General features: G+C 43.7%; 1 protein-coding gene across 4 annotated transcripts in view; it reads left to right on the top strand.

Moving 5' to 3' along the window:
- SMARCD3 (SWI/SNF related BAF chromatin remodeling complex subunit D3) overlaps nt 1–17820 on the top strand; it is a 59930-nt gene that overhangs the window by 1568 nt on the left and 40542 nt on the right. For 2 of the 4 annotated variants that reach the window (XM_010707772.4, XM_031552587.2), the window contains exons 2-3: nt 10431–10648; nt 13721–13763. In XM_010707772.4, coding sequence (XP_010706074.1) covers nt 10431–10648; nt 13721–13763 — 261 coding nt within the window. Of the gene's footprint in view, nt 1–223; nt 4326–7372; nt 10316–10430; nt 10649–13720; nt 13764–17820 lie in introns of those variants that run through there. The other 2 variants (XM_085226757.1, XM_010707774.4) reach the window with 2 other exon arrangements.

Raw genomic sequence — 17820 nt, 5'->3', positions numbered from 1 at the left:
TTTCCATTACTTGTTTGGATGCTACAGAAGTCTGACTTGTTTGCACGGACTGTTTTGCCACCAGCCGCGTCTCACTTGGTGTCTGCACCGCCTGAGTACCTGCATCTGTCTGTTTGTTACCTTTCCACTGCCCGTCAGTGGGAACAGTTTCTTGTCCGGCATTCCTTGCCCGAGCTCCTCTTGTAGGACCCTCTGCATCCCTCCTTGATGGTTTCCTTTGGTTATGCTTTTGCTTCCATGCTTGTTCTTCACTTCTAGTTTCTTCCTGATCTCAGGTTCGTTTTGATCAAAACAGGTTGAGGTAGTCAGTCTTCCATTGCTTACAAAAGACCCAAAGTTTCAGCTTCGTTTATCTGTTTGTGTCCTATCACACACAGGAGCAGGTCGCTCCCCTGGGCGCACGCACTGCAGTCTCATCAGCGCTCAGCGTGTCTGCGTCTGAACCAATTCCTTCAAAATTCAAGTTGAAGAGCAAACTTTTCCAGAATGCCTTGAAATCAGGCTATGCCCCTGCGTCAGGGAAAATCTCCTCTTCAAATTATGTTTTTTATTCTCTCTTTAGCAAGATTATCTGTTTTGATTATTACAGGTATTATTATTGTTATTGTCTCATTTTTCAAAAATAGGGGTATATAAACAGGGATAGAATGTATTTACTGAGAGCTGTTAGATTTTGGGTTTATTTGATCTTTCTGAAAACATAAATTCCTTTGCTAAGGTCACTTCGCCCTTTGCTCTTGTGTGTTCCATCTTGCCTTTGTTCTTCGCCATGCTGCCGGCTCAGAAGGTATCTTCTTCCTTTTATGTCACTCAGATAGGATCCCTCTGCAGTGTCAGAGCTGTTAGCAGTCAGAAGCCTCAGGTGTGATACTTCATCCTGCCGGAGTAATTTGTGACCCCTCTGCTGAGCAGTTCTTTTCAAAAACCACATTTCTGTCAGTTATCGTTAGGTTTCTCTGACTCCTGGTCTGTTGATCAGGGCCTTACACACTGTATCTGTGGGAAGAGGGTTTTTTTCACAGGCTTCATCATCCTTCACTGTCATTTTTTCCCCCTCTGCTCTGTTTCCAGAACTTTTATGGATAGATACAGCTTTAATGACCACCTGCATGCTTATATGTTTTTTATTGTGTGTTTTGGACATTTCGGGCTGCCATTATGATATCTCCCTCTGGCTATCTACTTGTTTTCAACCCTTCTGACCCAAACCAAATTATTAATCTTCCTGCGGGCTGCTCCTCGGTTTCTTCTGTCCTGTAGACTCTGCATCAGCCTCCCTGTTGTCTGCATCCCTTCACTGGATGTTATCTTTGTCCTCCGTCTTTTTTTTCCTCCTTTCTTTCTCAGTAGGTGTCTTCATGTATAGCCTTGGGAAGATCCGTGTGTTCTGTCAAAGCTCTTGCCCACACTTACGTCCTTTTGCGACTCAATTGCAGAAATCCTCTCCTCTTTGGTTCTTGTACTGAGGCCTTTGCAGTGTTATCTTCACACGGGAGGCAGCTGAGGGGTTCGTTTTCTTGTGTGGTTGTTCTGACCCTTTTAAATCTGTTTCCCTGTCCTTTTTCTGTTCCCACTTTGTCTTCCTTCCAAAACAAATCTTTTTGAATTTTGTACACAAGCTGTGCCTATAGAAGTCCATGTCTGTTTCTCGGCTATTGGGTCTTTTCTGTATTTACCATATACTTCTCAGTGCATATCACCTTCTTTGTGTAGGGATCTAGTTCTTTGCTCTCTGTGTTGTGCTTGGGTAGCTCTTCCTCTTAACATAAGTCCTTATACACATTTGTTTTCTGCTAATAAGTGTTTCCTTATGGTTCCTGCTAATCTCTACACTTTAATAATCATTATACCTGCTGTTAATGTATACAAACCCATACATCACTTGTGTGACTCCTTTTTTGATCTCCATTCTTACTGTGTGGTTGTTCACCTCTCAAATCTGGTCATAGAGTTTGACAGCAAGTTGAGGAGCTGTTTTACATGAAATGGCATTTAATACAGTGAAAGAAAGGTCTCAAAGCATGCCATGATGTAAACAAATACTTAATACAGAAATTAAATAAGTAAAAATAGGTTAAAAGACATGTCTGATGTCCCAAGGACGTATATGGTGTGTTTAATATTTAGTAAAGTTATGGAAAAAGGGGTGAGCAATGAATTTCATAAATAAATTTTGCATCTCCCCATACACTGCAGGGTTTAAATGAGCTGTGACCATCCAGGAGGAAGACTCAGATGTCTTTGCAGGCTGCCTACTATGTGGCAGCAGCCACTGCTACTAAGAAAGCAAATTAAATATTAACTTCATTAAGAAGTGGGACAGGGAGGTGGTGCAGAAGATGTTGTAAATTGGTTGGAATACACTTAGAAGAAGATATATTTTTTTCATGTTGATTGTTTGCATGACAAATAAGCAAAAGGAGGAGTGACCCAGATGGCAGTGACAGTGGGAGGGCTGTGAAGACTTCATCAATAAGAGGTTGGGAAGCTGGCCATGATTGGGCTTCGCAGGAAGTACGTCTGTGTTTCTTTCCGTAGTACCTTGGGATGGAGATTGATTAGGAAGGCTGCAAAGTCTCCGTTACTGGAGGCTGTTAGAAACTGGTTAAAGGAGTAAATGTCTGTCAGAGATGATGGAGGCTTTGGTGATGCTTTATCGAGAAAAGGAAGGACTGGATGACCTCAAGGATTCATATTTCAGTTTGGCATCAAAATGGTGTTTATTCTGTTATAATGGGGAGAACTAGAGGTGTTTTCCCCAAATTGAATGATTTATTTTAAGTAGATAAAAGTAATTGTTTCTTTCAGCTGAAGAAATCACTACAGAAGTAGTGATATGAGGAGAATATTAGGTCTGAAAAAAAAACAACACATTTTGCTACTGAAAAATATCTCAGCAGTTTTTTTATTATCACGGATTAAATACTATCTTGTCAGTGCCTAAACTCTAGAAGGGGTAGGAAAGAGCTTCATGAACAGTCATTTTTGAACACTTTGTTCCACTTGTCTACTACAGGGTGCTCTGTGCTAGGATGTTGTCAGAGCACAACTTCTGGAACACAGTCACTGGTTTACTGCATATGCATTTCCTGTTTTATTAAACAAGGAGATGTTTGGGCTGAGCTTAAGGCAGCCTGGGGAATTCAGCATTTGTTTGGGAGGGTACTCGCAGAAGCCTGGTAGAGTAAGAACGTTGCACAGCATTGAAAAGCATGAGCAAGCTGCCGGCGGGAGCAGAGGGCTGGTCTCTTCCTCGCTCCGAGCTAGGTGCAGGAAAGTTCACACGTAATTAAGAAAATCAAATCATCCTAATTCTTGATATGTTTTTAATAAGTAGTTAATGAGGTTTTGCAAAATGAGCTTGTTAAAAATATTCACGTTGTCCGTTGCAAAAAGTTCAATATGCTGATAAGTGGCGGTACAGAGATGCGTCCCGTGTGTGAGATGTTTGAGTTGCTCTTCTGTTTTCTTCCAAAAGAAGCTCTAGAGACACGAATCCAGTCACACCGGGTCGTTGAGCCCTGCGTGCCCAGGCTCCCGGGGAGTAGCAGAAGACTGCATGGAAGCTGCAAGGCAAAAAATTAGCAGTACTTCTTCCAAATGCTCTGCACTTCGTAGCTCTGGCGTTTTCTGACCCAGAGAGATACGGCATATTTGGTACCTCTGCGAATTTTGTGTATGGGGAGTAGTTTGCTGGTATTTTCTTGAACGCACATAAGCGTCTTGCAGGCACAGTGTTCTCTGTCAGGAAGCTTTTGCAGCTTATCTTACATAAAGACATGCCTTATGCTAACAGCTGTTAGCTGCTGTCTGGTTCTTGTAAGGGAAGAGGCAGTGAGGACTTGATGAATCTCCTCCTCCTCCATGACGTTGCAGAGCTCTGCACTCTGTCCCCTCCCTGAACCGCTCCTTTTACAGTCTGAAAAGGCATATTCTGGCTGTTGTTCCTCACACCAAATCCATTCCATAGCACATTAGATCACTGCAGTGGATGCGATCTGATTTATTAAAAGTAGCAAGCTGATTGAGCTCACAGGCAGTACATCGGGTTTGCTGGTTTCAATTCCAAAGGCTGGTTTTTTGTTTGTTTTTGAACTGTTTGTATCCAAGTGCTTTGTTTGAGGTTTGATATCTAGTTGTTCTGAGCTCTGGATGGGCATGCATGAAATAGATGTTCACTGACCTTTGTCTTAAGTTACAACTCACAGTTCTGAAAATGTAGTATTTTTTAAGTTAAAGATTTTTTGGATTGTTGTGCACATTTCTCAAAATAGATGGAACTTGGAAGTCACAGCTGTGGAACACTTGGACACAATTTCTAGGATGTGAGTGCTTTTGGGAAATGGAAGGTGAATATGGCAGTGAGCAATAAGAATGAAAATATAGATGTTTTGCTTACTGAATTTGTAAAAGATTTGTAGATATTAAAAACAGGAACCCACGTGAGGTCATATCTGTAATTATAGTAGGGCAGGGGAGAAGCTGTCCACAACCTCTTTTGGTATATGAGTCCATTTGGAAACATTCAGTAGGGCATTCTCTGTTGGGAAGCCATTTGTGCAGTCACAATTCTGTTGCCATGAGACACTATAACCTTAGCTAAATTTCTTAGCTGTTGGGTACACTCCTAGTGACCTGTTCTTAGCTCGAGGCATCATCTTCTTGCTTGTACCTTAAATAAATTAGCAGCTGCTGTAATGTTATGTTGGAAAGAAAGGTTGCCTAGCCAAGGTAGCTCCTATTTTTAGCTTCCAAACTACTCTGGGATTTTTGTTGCTCTTGTGAAAATGTATCAATTTGTTTGTTAACATGAGGCCTGTAGTTGTTCCTGCTTGCCATCAGAATCCTCTTACGTGGTACCAAGGTGGACAGCATTTGCTTTTCAGAACTGTAAGATCCTGTACGGATGGCTCGGTGCTGTATTGCACTGCAGTGACTCCAACTCTCTCTTTAGCCCCTTTCCAAATCTTCTGTAGGTGCCTTTGCTTTTCCTGGCACTTCCTTTTCCTCGTACCTATCAGTTCTCCATGTTTTTGTCCTCTCTCTGCGATTTTCAGACAGCAGCCCTCTTTTTATCTACATCATCATTTTGGCTACTGTGATGTTGATGTTGCTTGAGAAAAGCTTTTGCAGTAGAAGTTCACAGAAAAGCACCTCTCCACTGTTGTCTCATTTCTTATATCAGAAAGAAGTTCACATCAAGAATGGCTTAGGTTGGAAGGGCCCCTAAAGATCATCTGCGTCCAAACCCGTGATGTGGGATGTGTTGTCAGCAAGGGCCCCATGCATTCTGGCCTTGAACGCCTCCATGTCTCTTCGGATGGTATCCTCCCTTCCTTCTGTGTTTCAGCTGCACCACTCAGCTTAGTGTCATCTGCAGACTTGCTGAGGGTGCCCTCAATCCCAGCATCTATGTCATTGATAAAGATATTGAAGATGAGTGGTGTCCCCCAGGGGTCAGTGCTGGGACTGATACTCTTTAGTGTCTTCATCAATGACACTGACAGTAGGGTCAAGTGCACTCTCAGCAAGCTTGCTGCTGACACCAGTATGTGGGGTGCAGTTGATGCACCAGAGGAACCTAGATTAACTTGATCAGCTGGCCCAGGTGAACCTCACAAGTTCAACAAATGCAAATACAAAATCTTGCACCTGGGTTGAGGCAGCTCTCACTGCCAATGCAAGCTGGGGAATGAAGGGATTGAGCACAGCCCTGCTGAAAAAGACCTGGGGGTACTGGTGGATGGGAAGCTGGACATGAGCCAGCAATGCGTCCTCAGCCCCAAAAGCCAACTGTATCCTGGGCTGCATCGAAGGAAGCGTGGCCAGCAGGTCCGGGGAGGTGATCCTGCCCCTCTGCTCTGCACTGCGAGGCCCCACCTGGAGCGCTGCGTCCAGATGTGGGGTCCTCAGTACGGGAGAGACATGGACACAAAAAGGTCCACCCCAGGATCCAGCTGTGGTGTCCTGTGCATTGCAGGGGAGTTGGAGTAGATGGCCTTTAAAGGTCCCTCCCAACTGTAAGGATTCTGTGATTCTGAGAACACCAATCCCAAGAGAGAGACACCTGCTCATCACTGGCCTCCACCTGGAGCCATTGACCACAACCCTCTGGCTGCAGTTGCATCCAAATAATTCTTTATCCACTAAATAGTCAACCCTTCAAATCCTCTCTCTCCAATTTAGAGATAAGAATGTGGTGTTGAGCCGTATCAAAAGCATTGCAGAAGTCCTGGGAGATGACATCAGTTGCCCTTCCTTTGTCCACTGATGCTACCCTATCATCATAGAAGGCCACCAGACTGGTCAAGCCTAATCTGCCCTTGGTGAAGCCATGCTGGCTATTGTGGATCATCTCCTTGTCTTGCATGTCCCTTAATGTAGCTTCCAGGAGCGTGTGCTCCATGATCTTCCCAAGCACTGACATGAAGTTCACTGGCCTGTAGTTCCCCATATCTTTCTTTATCCCTTCCTTAAAAATGGGAGGGAAGTCACCAGGGATTTCACCTGACAGCCGTGACTTTCCATATATGATGGAATACAGCTTGGCAACATGAGGACGAGGGCAGAGGCAGAGACAGATCCTTATCCACAGCCAGTGGTACTTCACAGATCTCTTTGTAAATGTAATAGTATACTGTAATACTCTTTAGTATTATGGCAACTTTTTTTTATGTCAGTATTGTGAAAAATTCAATGTGTTGTCTGCTATTGCCTTCTCTTGCGCATATGTTTGAGAGCAAAGCAAGCCTTTAGGTAAGATAAAGTACTCCTTCTACAAAGACTTAAATAGAGAAAGCATTTCCATGTCTGTTGGGTGCCTGATAGGTTTTCGGTGGGGAGATGGCAGTTGCAGGAATAGTGCAGGAATATTTTATCTACATGTGATGTAGGATACGAGCGTACAAGAAGTGAAGGGAAGGAGTGAGGCACGTGAGGGCTGAGATCAGATGAGCTGTCTGCAATGTTGCAGCACTTGCTAGAGCTGGCTTTCAGTGTTTTAATATTTAACAAAGGAAACAGAAAGAAATTCAAAGATGTCAGACTTAGATCAGCCTGGCTTGCTGACCTCATTCTCCAGTTTTTAAGGTGTTCTATGTGGAATCAGAACAGTGGGCCTGCAATGAGATCCACATGGCCAGTCCATCTCTGTGGGGAATGAAACACAAGATGGCCGTGCCAGGACCTTCACTCTTCTGAATGACTGTCAAATGTCCCAGGATGATCAGCAGGCAACAGCAGGCCCGGTTCTTTGGAAGAAGGCCACAGTTTGTAGATTGATAGACAACGGAAAGATCTTAAATACAAGCTCAAGTGTGAAGCGTGTTCTGGGCCATTTGTTTCTACTGCATTTGCCTGGGTCAGAAAGTGGGAAAGGGGCGGGCTGCTGTGTTCCACCAGTCTTCGTAGTTCAGTTTTTATGAGAGAAAATGTTTTCAGCTCTGCACAGAGCCTCCATTTTGCCTGTTTGCTGCCTCCTGCTGCTCCTGTTCTCAGTGGCCATACCCATACTCAGTCCCCTATGTGAATACTTGCTGAAGCCTGCTTGGCTGGCTGTGCTGCTCTCTCCTCCCTCAACCTTCCCTCTCTGTCCAAACCAATTATAGCTCTGGTTCTTTAGTGATCATTCCCCTTCTTTCTTCCTTCCTTTTCCTTCAGGCATCCAGGCACAAGGAATATCTAAGACATGTAATGACCCGGGAGGGCACTGAGCTGGGGCTTTGGGAACTACGGAGGATGTGGGTTGCTAATTTGGAGATGCAGCTAAGCACTGTTGCTTAGGCTTTGCAGCCATAATAGGTTCTTTTTTACTGTGAAATGTAAGTTGGAGCATAACATAAGAGCAGCTTTTCTGGCTCAGAAAAGGTTCCCCTGGGCCTGCAATGCTACGTCTAACAGCAGCTGTAGCAGATGGCTCCAGTAGGCAGTGACAGGGCGCTGTACAAAGCAGCAGTCTCCAACTCTTTTGGTCTTGCATTCCTATCATTACTATTATGAACAGAGATTAAAAAAGAAACGAGACAAAGATGAAATAATCTCAATTAAAAAAATATTTTTAATAAAAAAACTCTTTTCTTCCTGCATCCCCCTCTACCCCTTGGGGTGCACACATCCCACGTTAGTGACCACTTTTCCCACATATTTTTTCAGTCTTCAACTGTTGATACCTCAGAGAAGTTTCTAAGCAAAAAATATTTTCTGTGTCTTTAACATCTCTTTGAAAAGTTGTTCCACAGACTCAGTACCCACTGTGTCAGACCACCCCATTTTGTCTATGAACCTGACTCCTTGTAGGTTCCTCTGCTGGCTATGGTTTATGCACCAGATGGGACAGTGAACAGTCAGTCTCCATCTGCCCTCTCCAGGCTGCTCATGATTTTGCAGAGCTCTTGAAAATGTCCGCTTAAGATTATCGTCATAATTTACTTTTACCTCATTAATATTCTATAACCAATTATTTATCCATAATAGATGCTATGGCCTGATAGTTTCATTAAAAGAATCTGTAGAGAGAATCACACAGATTCACAGAATTGTAGGGGCTGGAAGGGACCTCTAGAGATTATCCAGTCCAACCCCCCTGCCAGAGCTGGCTCCCCAGACCAGGTTGCACAGGCAGGTGTCCAGGCAGGCCTTGAGTATCTCCAGAGGAGACTCCACAGCCTCCCTGGGCAGCCTGTTCCAGTGCTCCGTCATCCCCACTGTGAAGAATTTCTGACATTTGTGCGGAACTTCCTGTGCTCCAGAGGGTTTGCAGAATCGCATAATCCCAGAGCTGCGGGGCTTGGGGGGCACCTCTGGAGCCGCCCCACTCCATCCCCCCACAGCAGTTCCCTACAGCAGTTGCACAGCATCCAGGGGGCTTTGGCATCTCCGGAGGAGACTCCCCCACCTCTCTGCGCTCCGTTCCAGGGCTGTGCCACCCTCACAGCACAGAAACTCCTCCTCACGTTCAGACGGAACTCCCTGGGCTGCAGTCTGTGCCGCTGCTCCTCGTCCTGGCGTTGAGCACCGCCCGACAGAGCCCGGCCCCCTCCCCTGCCTTTCCCTTCAGATCTCCATCAGCACCGCTCAGATCCCCCAGCCTTCTCTCCTCCACGTGCACAGCCCAGGGCTCTCAGCCTGCCCCGTCAGGAGGTGCTCCAGGCCCCACCACCTCGCATCCCCCACTGGGCTTTCTCCAGTAGTTCCCGCCTGCCTGGAACTGGGCAGCCCAGCACTGGTGCACTGCTCCAGATGTGCCCCCCAGGGCAGAGCAGAGGGGAGGATCACCTCCCTCACCCTGCTGGCCACACTCTCTGCAGTGCATCCCAGGGTCCCATTGGCCTCCTTGGCCACCAGCACACACTGCTGGCCCGTAATCAGCCTGTGGGCAACCACTGGTTGACTGTTGGCCACCACGACCCCCAGGTCCTTCTCTGTTGAGTTTCTTTCCAGCAGCTTGACCTTCATCCTGTGCTGATATTGCAGTTATTCCTTGTCACATGTAGGATTTTACACTTGCAATTTCAACTGACTTCTGTGTATGATAGTTTTTATTTATATCTTGGTTCAAATGTATATCGTGTGTGTGCATTGTGTATTTTCACAGATAGGTAAAGATCTCCAATAAATATTTTCATTCTTCGTAGAGAGAAACTAAAATCTTTCCTGTATTGAGGAAACAGTTGTTTTAACTGTGTTTTTCCTTGAGGAATATAAACCTTAGTGTGGCATCAACTTTGCTGACTGCCTTGTTCAGCATTAAGTTTGTAGTCTCACCTAAAGAGAAATTCCAGAGCATGCTGAAGTCAACATAAATGTCTGGATTTCAGAATACCTGCAGGGGCTGCTGACAAAGTATCACTTTCTTTTTCTTCTTGATCAGAGACATGACCTTTCCTTAAAGGGTTCTTGTCATATCATAAACTTGTGAAGCTCTCCAGCATAGTGGAGGCAAAGGCTTTCAATGGAAAATGCTTTACTGCAGTGCTTCCATAGTTCAGCTCTGCGTGCTACAGTGTCCCTACTGATCACAGCAATCAGTTGATCCATTCAAAATCTGGAGTGCTGTAGAAGTCACTTTGCTTTTGCTTTGATTAGCATGTGGACTGCACCTATTTGAACTGTGTGTTGCATGCCATGCCAGCTTTGGTGAGAAGGTAGAGCTGTCTGCTGTAGGCTGGCCTGAACGTTACTGACCACTGAGTGCTTTCCCATATCCAGTATTCTTCATCTCTGTTTCCCGTCTCCATTATCACTGTGTTCTGCTTTATGATGTCCAGGCAGTTCCAATTCAGATCTCTTGTTCTCTGTGTTGCTGCTTATATGTAAGGTTGGTAAAAATGGGGAACTTGCGGGAGCTAGAGTGTGACTGTGTACAAATATTATTGCAGCTGGAGAAGCAGGGACCAAACTGTCTCTTTTTTTCTGTTTTGCTTCTTCCCTAGCGACCTGGGATGCCATCAGGAGCTCGAATGCCCCATCAGGGGGCTCCCATGGGTCCCCCAGGCCCTCCATATGTTGGAAGCCCCTCGGTGAGACCTGGGATGCCCCAGACTGTGATGGAAACAACGAGAAAACGTACCGCACCACAGCAGGTCCAACAACAGCAGGTGCAGCAGCAAGTGCAGCAGCAGCAGCAAGCTACTCAGAACCGAACTAGGAGGTGAGTATTCCAGAAAGGAAGGGTGGGGAAAAAATTGAGGAAGAAAATCTTTATTTAGTAATAAGTAAGAGCTTTAAGATTGAATGAGACAAACCAGAAGATTTGTATAGTGTCAGTTTCTCTAAGCAGGAATAAAAAAGGTAAATTTTACTCCATACTTTGTTTAGGAATGGTCTCTAAAGATAACGACCTTTACGAAAGCCTGTTTCTGCTGATGGAATGCTTTCACCTTGTGGGTATATCAGGCTATAGAGCTGGCCATCACATTTAGCCCATAAAGTTAACGATCAGTTCTTTTCTAATACAGTGCAATTATTGTATAATTTGTTATCTGTTCTCTATAGTTTCTCTAATTTCTGACTGGCTAACAAATTGGTTTGTAAACAAGAGACAAGAGATTTTTTTGTTGGTAATGTGAATACTTGTGTTATGGTCACTCAGATGAGTGGTCATGAAACTTGCAATTAGTAGGCATTGCTGCGTTTAAGGAGAGAGATACCCATGGGAATTTTTCTACAATCTGAGGAGTTTTTTGTTTTTTTTTTTTAAGGACCTTTCTTTCAATTATATGTGTGCTTTGTACAGTGCTGATTACATTCTGTCTTAAATAATATTTTTCTTGTTTCTTTCTGCAACTTATTAGACCTTATCATACTTGTGTTCTGAGGCGTGAGCTGGATCCTGATAGGGTGCAATCAGGGAGGTTTGACTGCCTTTTGCAAGATTCTTATGGGTACATATAGGATCATACAGTGTTCTAGTGGTGTCATCATATCCAGTTTTAGGTAAAACATGATTTCCTAAGATCAGTGCTTCGGGAGCCCTACTCTCTCTACTGTATACGCCTTGGGTCAGCAAGCCAGACTTGAGAATGCGTATGTCTTGGATGCATCTGGAAAGGACGCAAGTCCTGAGAGAATTAATGTATTAAGGTTCAACAAGATTAAATATAGAAGGAATGTGTGTGGGTGCAGCATGAGATGCATGTGCGTCATGAAGGCCTTGCCCATGCACTAGCAAAAATGTGCATTCCAGGGCACCTCCCAGGAGATCCTCCAGGAAACTGCACACAAGAACGCCTAGCCCTCACATAAACGGGAGAGATACAACCTGAGAAATTGCCACAGCTGGATGATGAAGTTAAACTTCAGTCACTAACCAGTTTCCAGGGATAATCAAAGAAGAATAGTTTGTTTTCTAAAAGTCAATGCCATAAATCACAGAAGGAAGCAGTTCCTCCCTCCCCATTCTTAATTTCAATTTTTAATTTCTAGCAATTATCACTACTATTGTGAGTCCAGTTTACACCAGTGTGTGTTAAGTACTCAGGGAAGTTTCTGTTTCTTCTGCCGTACTGTCACTCCAGATAATGTTTTCAGTGTTTTCCCCTGGTTCATTCCCACCTCCCTGTCATTTCCCATTCCCTGAAAAACTCTCCCAGTTTTTCAGGCAGACTTTTCTAGAATGTTGGGTCCCATTCTGGGATTGATTGAGCCCCATGTTTCATGGCAAAAAAGGGCCAAGAAGGTGTAATTTTCCTTTCTTGACAGGTTTGTAGGATAGAAAGCAGGTAAATCTCTTTTTGTAACAGATTCGTGGAAAACTTTTTAGAGCCAAGTTGTTGGGGTTTTGCCACGTTGTTTGTTTTTGCTATTTAGCAGAAAGCCTTTGGGGCTGCTGCTGGTGTATGTTCCACTTCTCTCCACTTCTCTGGAGTTTGCTCCAGAATCTGCGAAGAGTTTCAGTGCAGTTTTGATTTTTGTCATTTGCAGGAGGTGTTGGAGATTTAAACCACGTAATGTTCCGGTCCCATTATTTCTGCACTTTTAAAAAAAGGACATTGTTCATCTGTGAAATTGTGTGACTGTGTGCATACATTTTCTGCCCAAGGAAGGATGTCGTTTTCACCTCCAAGAACAAAGAGTTCCTCAGAGTTAGGCTTCTGTGCAGATGGGGAAGAATCTGGTATTTCAGGCAGGCTTATTATTAGCAAAGGTAAGAAGGGAGTTGGCACTGGTGTGTGCGGAAACAGCTTTGATGTGGACGTGGCTGATGACAGAATTCCGAGATGAAAGCTGTGGAAGGGCATCCCTGTGACGTAGCAGATCAGCAGCAGGCAGTCGTCTTTACTCATTTGTCTGTGTCACAGATGGAGTGATTAACCTTCTGCTTAAGATAAAGGCCTCACAGCTTATGGAGGTGAAGAGTAAGGCTTGAATTTCCTCTTGGCCTTGCTGGAGAAAGTGAGGTGACAGTTTGATGGGAGCAAAAGCTTTTCAGAATCTGAAGACTTCAAAATACAATGTATTTGGCAGTCTTCCCAGCAGTACCGTTTCTGAGGCAGATTCAGATTTGGCTGTATGCATACGAACACAAGAGTGTGTTTAAAAGCATACCTCTATAAATGTGCTTGTGTATGGGCACGGACACACTGTGCATATGCACTACAGGCACACGTTTATCTTCTCTCATTGACATTCATAACACGAATGATGAACAAGCATGAAAACATAAACTGACAGCATTGAAAGTCATTCATTTCAGTAAAACGAGTGTATATATGTAAGGGTGCATAAATGTGTGTGTTTTCGTACACAAATGAACATTGCCACTCAATTTTGGACATAAATGAATGCATGCTCAGATTCATTTGAACAAGATCACATTCAGCTTACAGGCACTCACCTCTTCCTTGTGCATGGAGTAGATGTGTCTGTGCACACTTGCACACACTGCTGTCCTTCGACATGCTCTTTCTGCATCCGTGGATGGCATGTGCGCACGTACTTGCATACACTGCTGCTCTGCACCATAGAAGATGCTGTGATCAAAGAACTTGCGTACTTCTTTCCAAGATGCATAACAGACAGCCTTGATTTGTTCTTAGCTAACTACCTCCCCAGGCTGCTGAGAGAAGGGGTCCTAGGTCCTGGGCATGGGTGAGACCCTTTTGCTGATGCATGCACAGCTGTGCACCAGCATGTGGAGATGTCAGGATAATTTAGCAGGTGGCCTCGTTACTCCTAGATCTGTCACCATGGTAACGTGTTTTTTTCTTTAAAAAATGTACAGTGCCAAGAGGAGGAAGATGGCTGACAAAATTCTCCCTCAGAGGGTGAGTCGCTTTCATTTCCTATTCCCTTCACAATCAGTTCAGCATCTTAGCGTAATTAGAGGGATTTTAGAAAATACTTTCACTTTTTGTTTAAAAATCTAATTAAAAAGTAAGTAGCAGTGGGTGAAAGTCTAGAGAGCCAGGCTGGGGCTGGGGCCGGGGGCTGGGAGCGTGGGGTGCAGCCTGGCCTGTGTCATCCTCTTGTGCTGGGTCAGCTGTGCCAGCACTGCCACTTGCTGGATGGACGGTGGTGCTGGACTGTGAAGTACATGACTTGATGCTGGGGCCCTTTGAGGCTGAGAGATGTTTTTGATCAATTTTTGAGGCTGGTTCAGAGTGCAGTTGTGCTTGTAGGAGGTGGACTTGTTCTTAGTTCTCCCTGGCCCAGAAGACCTGACAGTTTCTAATTTTTTCAGTTGCGTCTTAGAATGTATATAAACAGCAGAGTTCAACAGGCCTGTTATTCAGTTATTAATTCTCTTATCTCTGCAGATGTCTATCTTTCAGTTGCTGACTATGCCTGATCCTCAATGCTTAAATCTTCCACTTCCTTTTTAAACACAAGGATTTCTCTTTCGTTATTCCCAGGCTTCTCTGTTTCTGTCCCCTACTTAGTATAGTTCCCCTAAAACCTGTATGGTCCCAAAGGACAAGACTCTTGAGCCTTCAAAGCGCATACACTCATCATAAGGTAGTCCCAGTTGCTTTGGCCTCTGTTGATCTTTCTGGGATCAGAATTCTTTTCAAAGGTGTGTAGCTCTCTTCTTCAAGTCTGCCTTTCAACTACTAGTGTAAACCCAAACTCTGCGGCAACCTCCAGATTCTCTTCTGTGACATTCCGAAGGTACCTACTTACAGCCAATTGAAGGAACGAGACCTTTTTGGTACGCTGAATAGCAGATTTTCCTGTCACTCTGTGGTAGTACGGTCTTCGTGAGTTAGCCATTCCTTCTCTCATGCTGCTGTCTTGAAAGGAGTAGGCTACCATGAAATCCAGAGCTTTGAACTACTTGTAGTCTCCATGGTGTGTTAAAGCCTCATTCCGTCTTAGGGTCTGTACTTTCTTAGAATGAAAGCTACATTTCTTGTCTGTCTCATAATTGTTTTTCAGAGATAATCATCCTTTATGGATGACATTTTAAACATATATACACTTAAAAGCTTTTTTTTTCCCTTTATCTGGTGCCTTTACAAGGTGCAAAGGTCTCAAACAGAGGTAGCCAAACTTCTCTGGCAATAGAAGACTTAGCACCTCTTTATCAAATCTGTGAAAAGTTTTAATAGATAGAGCCTACCCTTCACATGAGTCAAAAAGCTACACCAGTGCTTGCACCATTCAGAACCACGCTGTCACCAAATCTTCCTGTCTTTAATTTTCTTCATTACTGTCAGCCAGTAATTTTAACTGATGCAATAATAAGACAACACAAATTGCTGGAGTCCTGTCTGCAATGGAGTTCTTATCAGTGCAGCTGAAGTGATGATATCAGTGGTATGATTTTCTGTCTGGATTAAAGTACTCTTTTAGGCACAGTCAAGTGTATCAGAACCTCCCCATTCTCACCATTCGGGAGATAGCGAAATGCTGTGTACATCAGTGTCCTGTCAAGTGGAAGATTTACACTATGGATAAGGAATGAAATGAGATGGGGTAAAAGTTCCGACTTCCCAAATCTACTTCTTGAGTGATTTTCAGCCAGTCAGCATTTTTTGCCACAGGCATTCTGCAGACTCTTCCTTGCGTTTCCTGGGAACTGTGAGCTGTTATATTAAACACATTTTACTGCTGAGAACGTCTTGTGTGATAGAAAAGGGGGTGAGTTCTCAGGGTCTGTGGCTGAGATAGGCAGGCAGCTGCACGGCTGCCCAGCCGCGGGGCTTCCAGGTTCCTTTTCCAAGACCGTGCTTTGGCTGGAGCCTCGTGAGTTGGGTGGGGGTGCTTTTCTGCTGCAGTTCAGCTATTTGACGTGAACTTAACTTTGCGTGGTATAATTGTGTGAGAACAGTCCAGCCTACAAACCGCTGCACACAGGAAGATACTACGGAACTGCAGGGAACTCCTGTCACATCCAGTCTTGTTCACTCTGTCATAGAAGCCATCTCATGCAGTTACTGCCTCAAGACTAATTAGTAGTCTTACTTCGGAGGAATTTTAGATTTCGCAGCTTCTCCTCCACGCTTTTTTTTTTGGTTGTTGTTAGGCTTAGCTAGGCCAGTGCTTTTAGTTTTCCAAGTACAAATGGCTCCCTATGATTCTAATCCTCCCAGTCCTTCATTATGTCTACTCTAGGCTAACTTCACATCTTTTAAACTTCTTTAAATTTAATTCTTGGGAAACCAGAACTATACGTATTGTATCACCGATACTTGAAAAGCACTAAGGCATTTTTATGTCCACCGGAAAGAATTAGATTTTCTTTTTCTTTCTTTTTTTTTTTTTTTTTTTTTTTACCGCCTTTCCACAGTGATACAGCATATAGTCATTCTGTGATTGACTAATACTCGCAAGTATTTCTGTTTTTTGCAAGTGATAAATTCCCGTGTTAGAGCAGGAATTATTGGTGTAGACTTTGAGGAACATGATCTTGTGCTTTGTAATGTTATATTTCATCCCATTTCTACTACACATTTCTCAGCTTCCTTACATTCTTTATCATTAAGTTTTGTTTTGTTAGCATACTTCTCCTTTTATTTTATTTTATTTTTAATGCTAGAGCTATTAATACAATTACCTGAATAAAATCGTTTTCAAGACCAGTCCATGGGGTACTTTCTGCTTTTTTTTTTTTTTTCTTTTTCTTCCCATTCCAGTTCTTTACCACATCATTTTTGTTCTGATCCCCACTTTTTCAGTCTTAGGTAGCTCTTCCCTTTATGACTGCATGTTAAATGCTTTACTTAAATGAAGTAGACTGGAACTGCTGAATGTATTTTGTCTAAAATGCAATTTTAATGAACAGAAAGAGACTGCATTAAGTCTAGGCTGACATACTGTAATGTAACAAGTTTAGAGGTTTTTGTGGTGCGTTCAGCATTAATTACAGTTCTGTGCCGCAGCATATGCCGTATCCTGTTTTCTTTACATCTGGATCCTTTCTTTTTCTCAGGTCATTAATATCTCATTAAATTTCAGAAAAATTCATAGGCATCTTCATTCATAGTTGTGTATGCAGAGATCATCAGCTGACGTGGCTTTGTGACCTGAGTCTATAAGGTGTGCCTCAGTTCTGACCTCAGGCCACAAACTGCCCCTTGAGAAACATGGCTGCACGTCCGACTGCTCTTCTTTCTTTATTCCAGCCACATCTTCTCATTACTTCTGGTCAGTGTCTATCTTTTGCTTAGTTCAGAGTCGTTACGTACTTTTCCAGACACTGTGACTGTGATTCCCTGCTCTGTTTTTTCAGCTTTTATGCCTACTCACTCTAATGCAACAAGCTCTACTGAACATTCTTGTCTCCACAGCTGTGCATCTCTTTTCCCTATTTAGCTTGCTGAGTGGAGTGCAACTTTAGAGCAGGAAACTATGCCTCCTTCATCTTGCTGCTCACTGTTACTGTCTTTCTCAGTGCTTCCCAGATTCTTCGGAGAACTTCTTGTCTAGCTGTGTTGATGGGTTTTGATACAGCTGTCCTTTCTCTTTAATCCTCTCTTCATTCTCCTTTATAAACAGTCAGCTCCTGCTGCTGCTCACTGACCACTGTAAGGGATTCCTCTGCTCTACTCTCATACTGCGATAGCTGTCCTGTTGCTCTGTGGTTACTGCATGACTGCTGTCCACCTTTTTCTCCATCTGTGCCGGGATGAAGTGAGATATCTGGATCTGCTATTTGTTCATAAGGAAGAAATGGCAATCTTAGCAGTAGCAAAGATGAAATAATGAAGTGGAATTGGATCTGTGACCAAGAGATAGTAGTGGATGGATTTCATTTATCTTGGCTTTTGCAAATTTTTCAGCACTTTTTCCCATTATATTCTTGTATTCAAGTTGATACATTCTGGTCTAGTTAGGTGGACAACCATACAAGTTAAAATATAGCTGAATGATTGTTCTTAG

Source organism: Meleagris gallopavo, chromosome 6, assembly GCF_905368555.1.
Source record: "Meleagris gallopavo chromosome 6, MGAL_WU_HG_1.1, whole genome shotgun sequence".
Classification (NCBI taxonomy): domain Eukaryota; kingdom Metazoa; phylum Chordata; class Aves; order Galliformes; family Phasianidae; genus Meleagris; species Meleagris gallopavo.
Note: the sequence above shows the minus strand (reverse complement) of the source record. Positions and strands in the feature narration are given on the sequence as shown.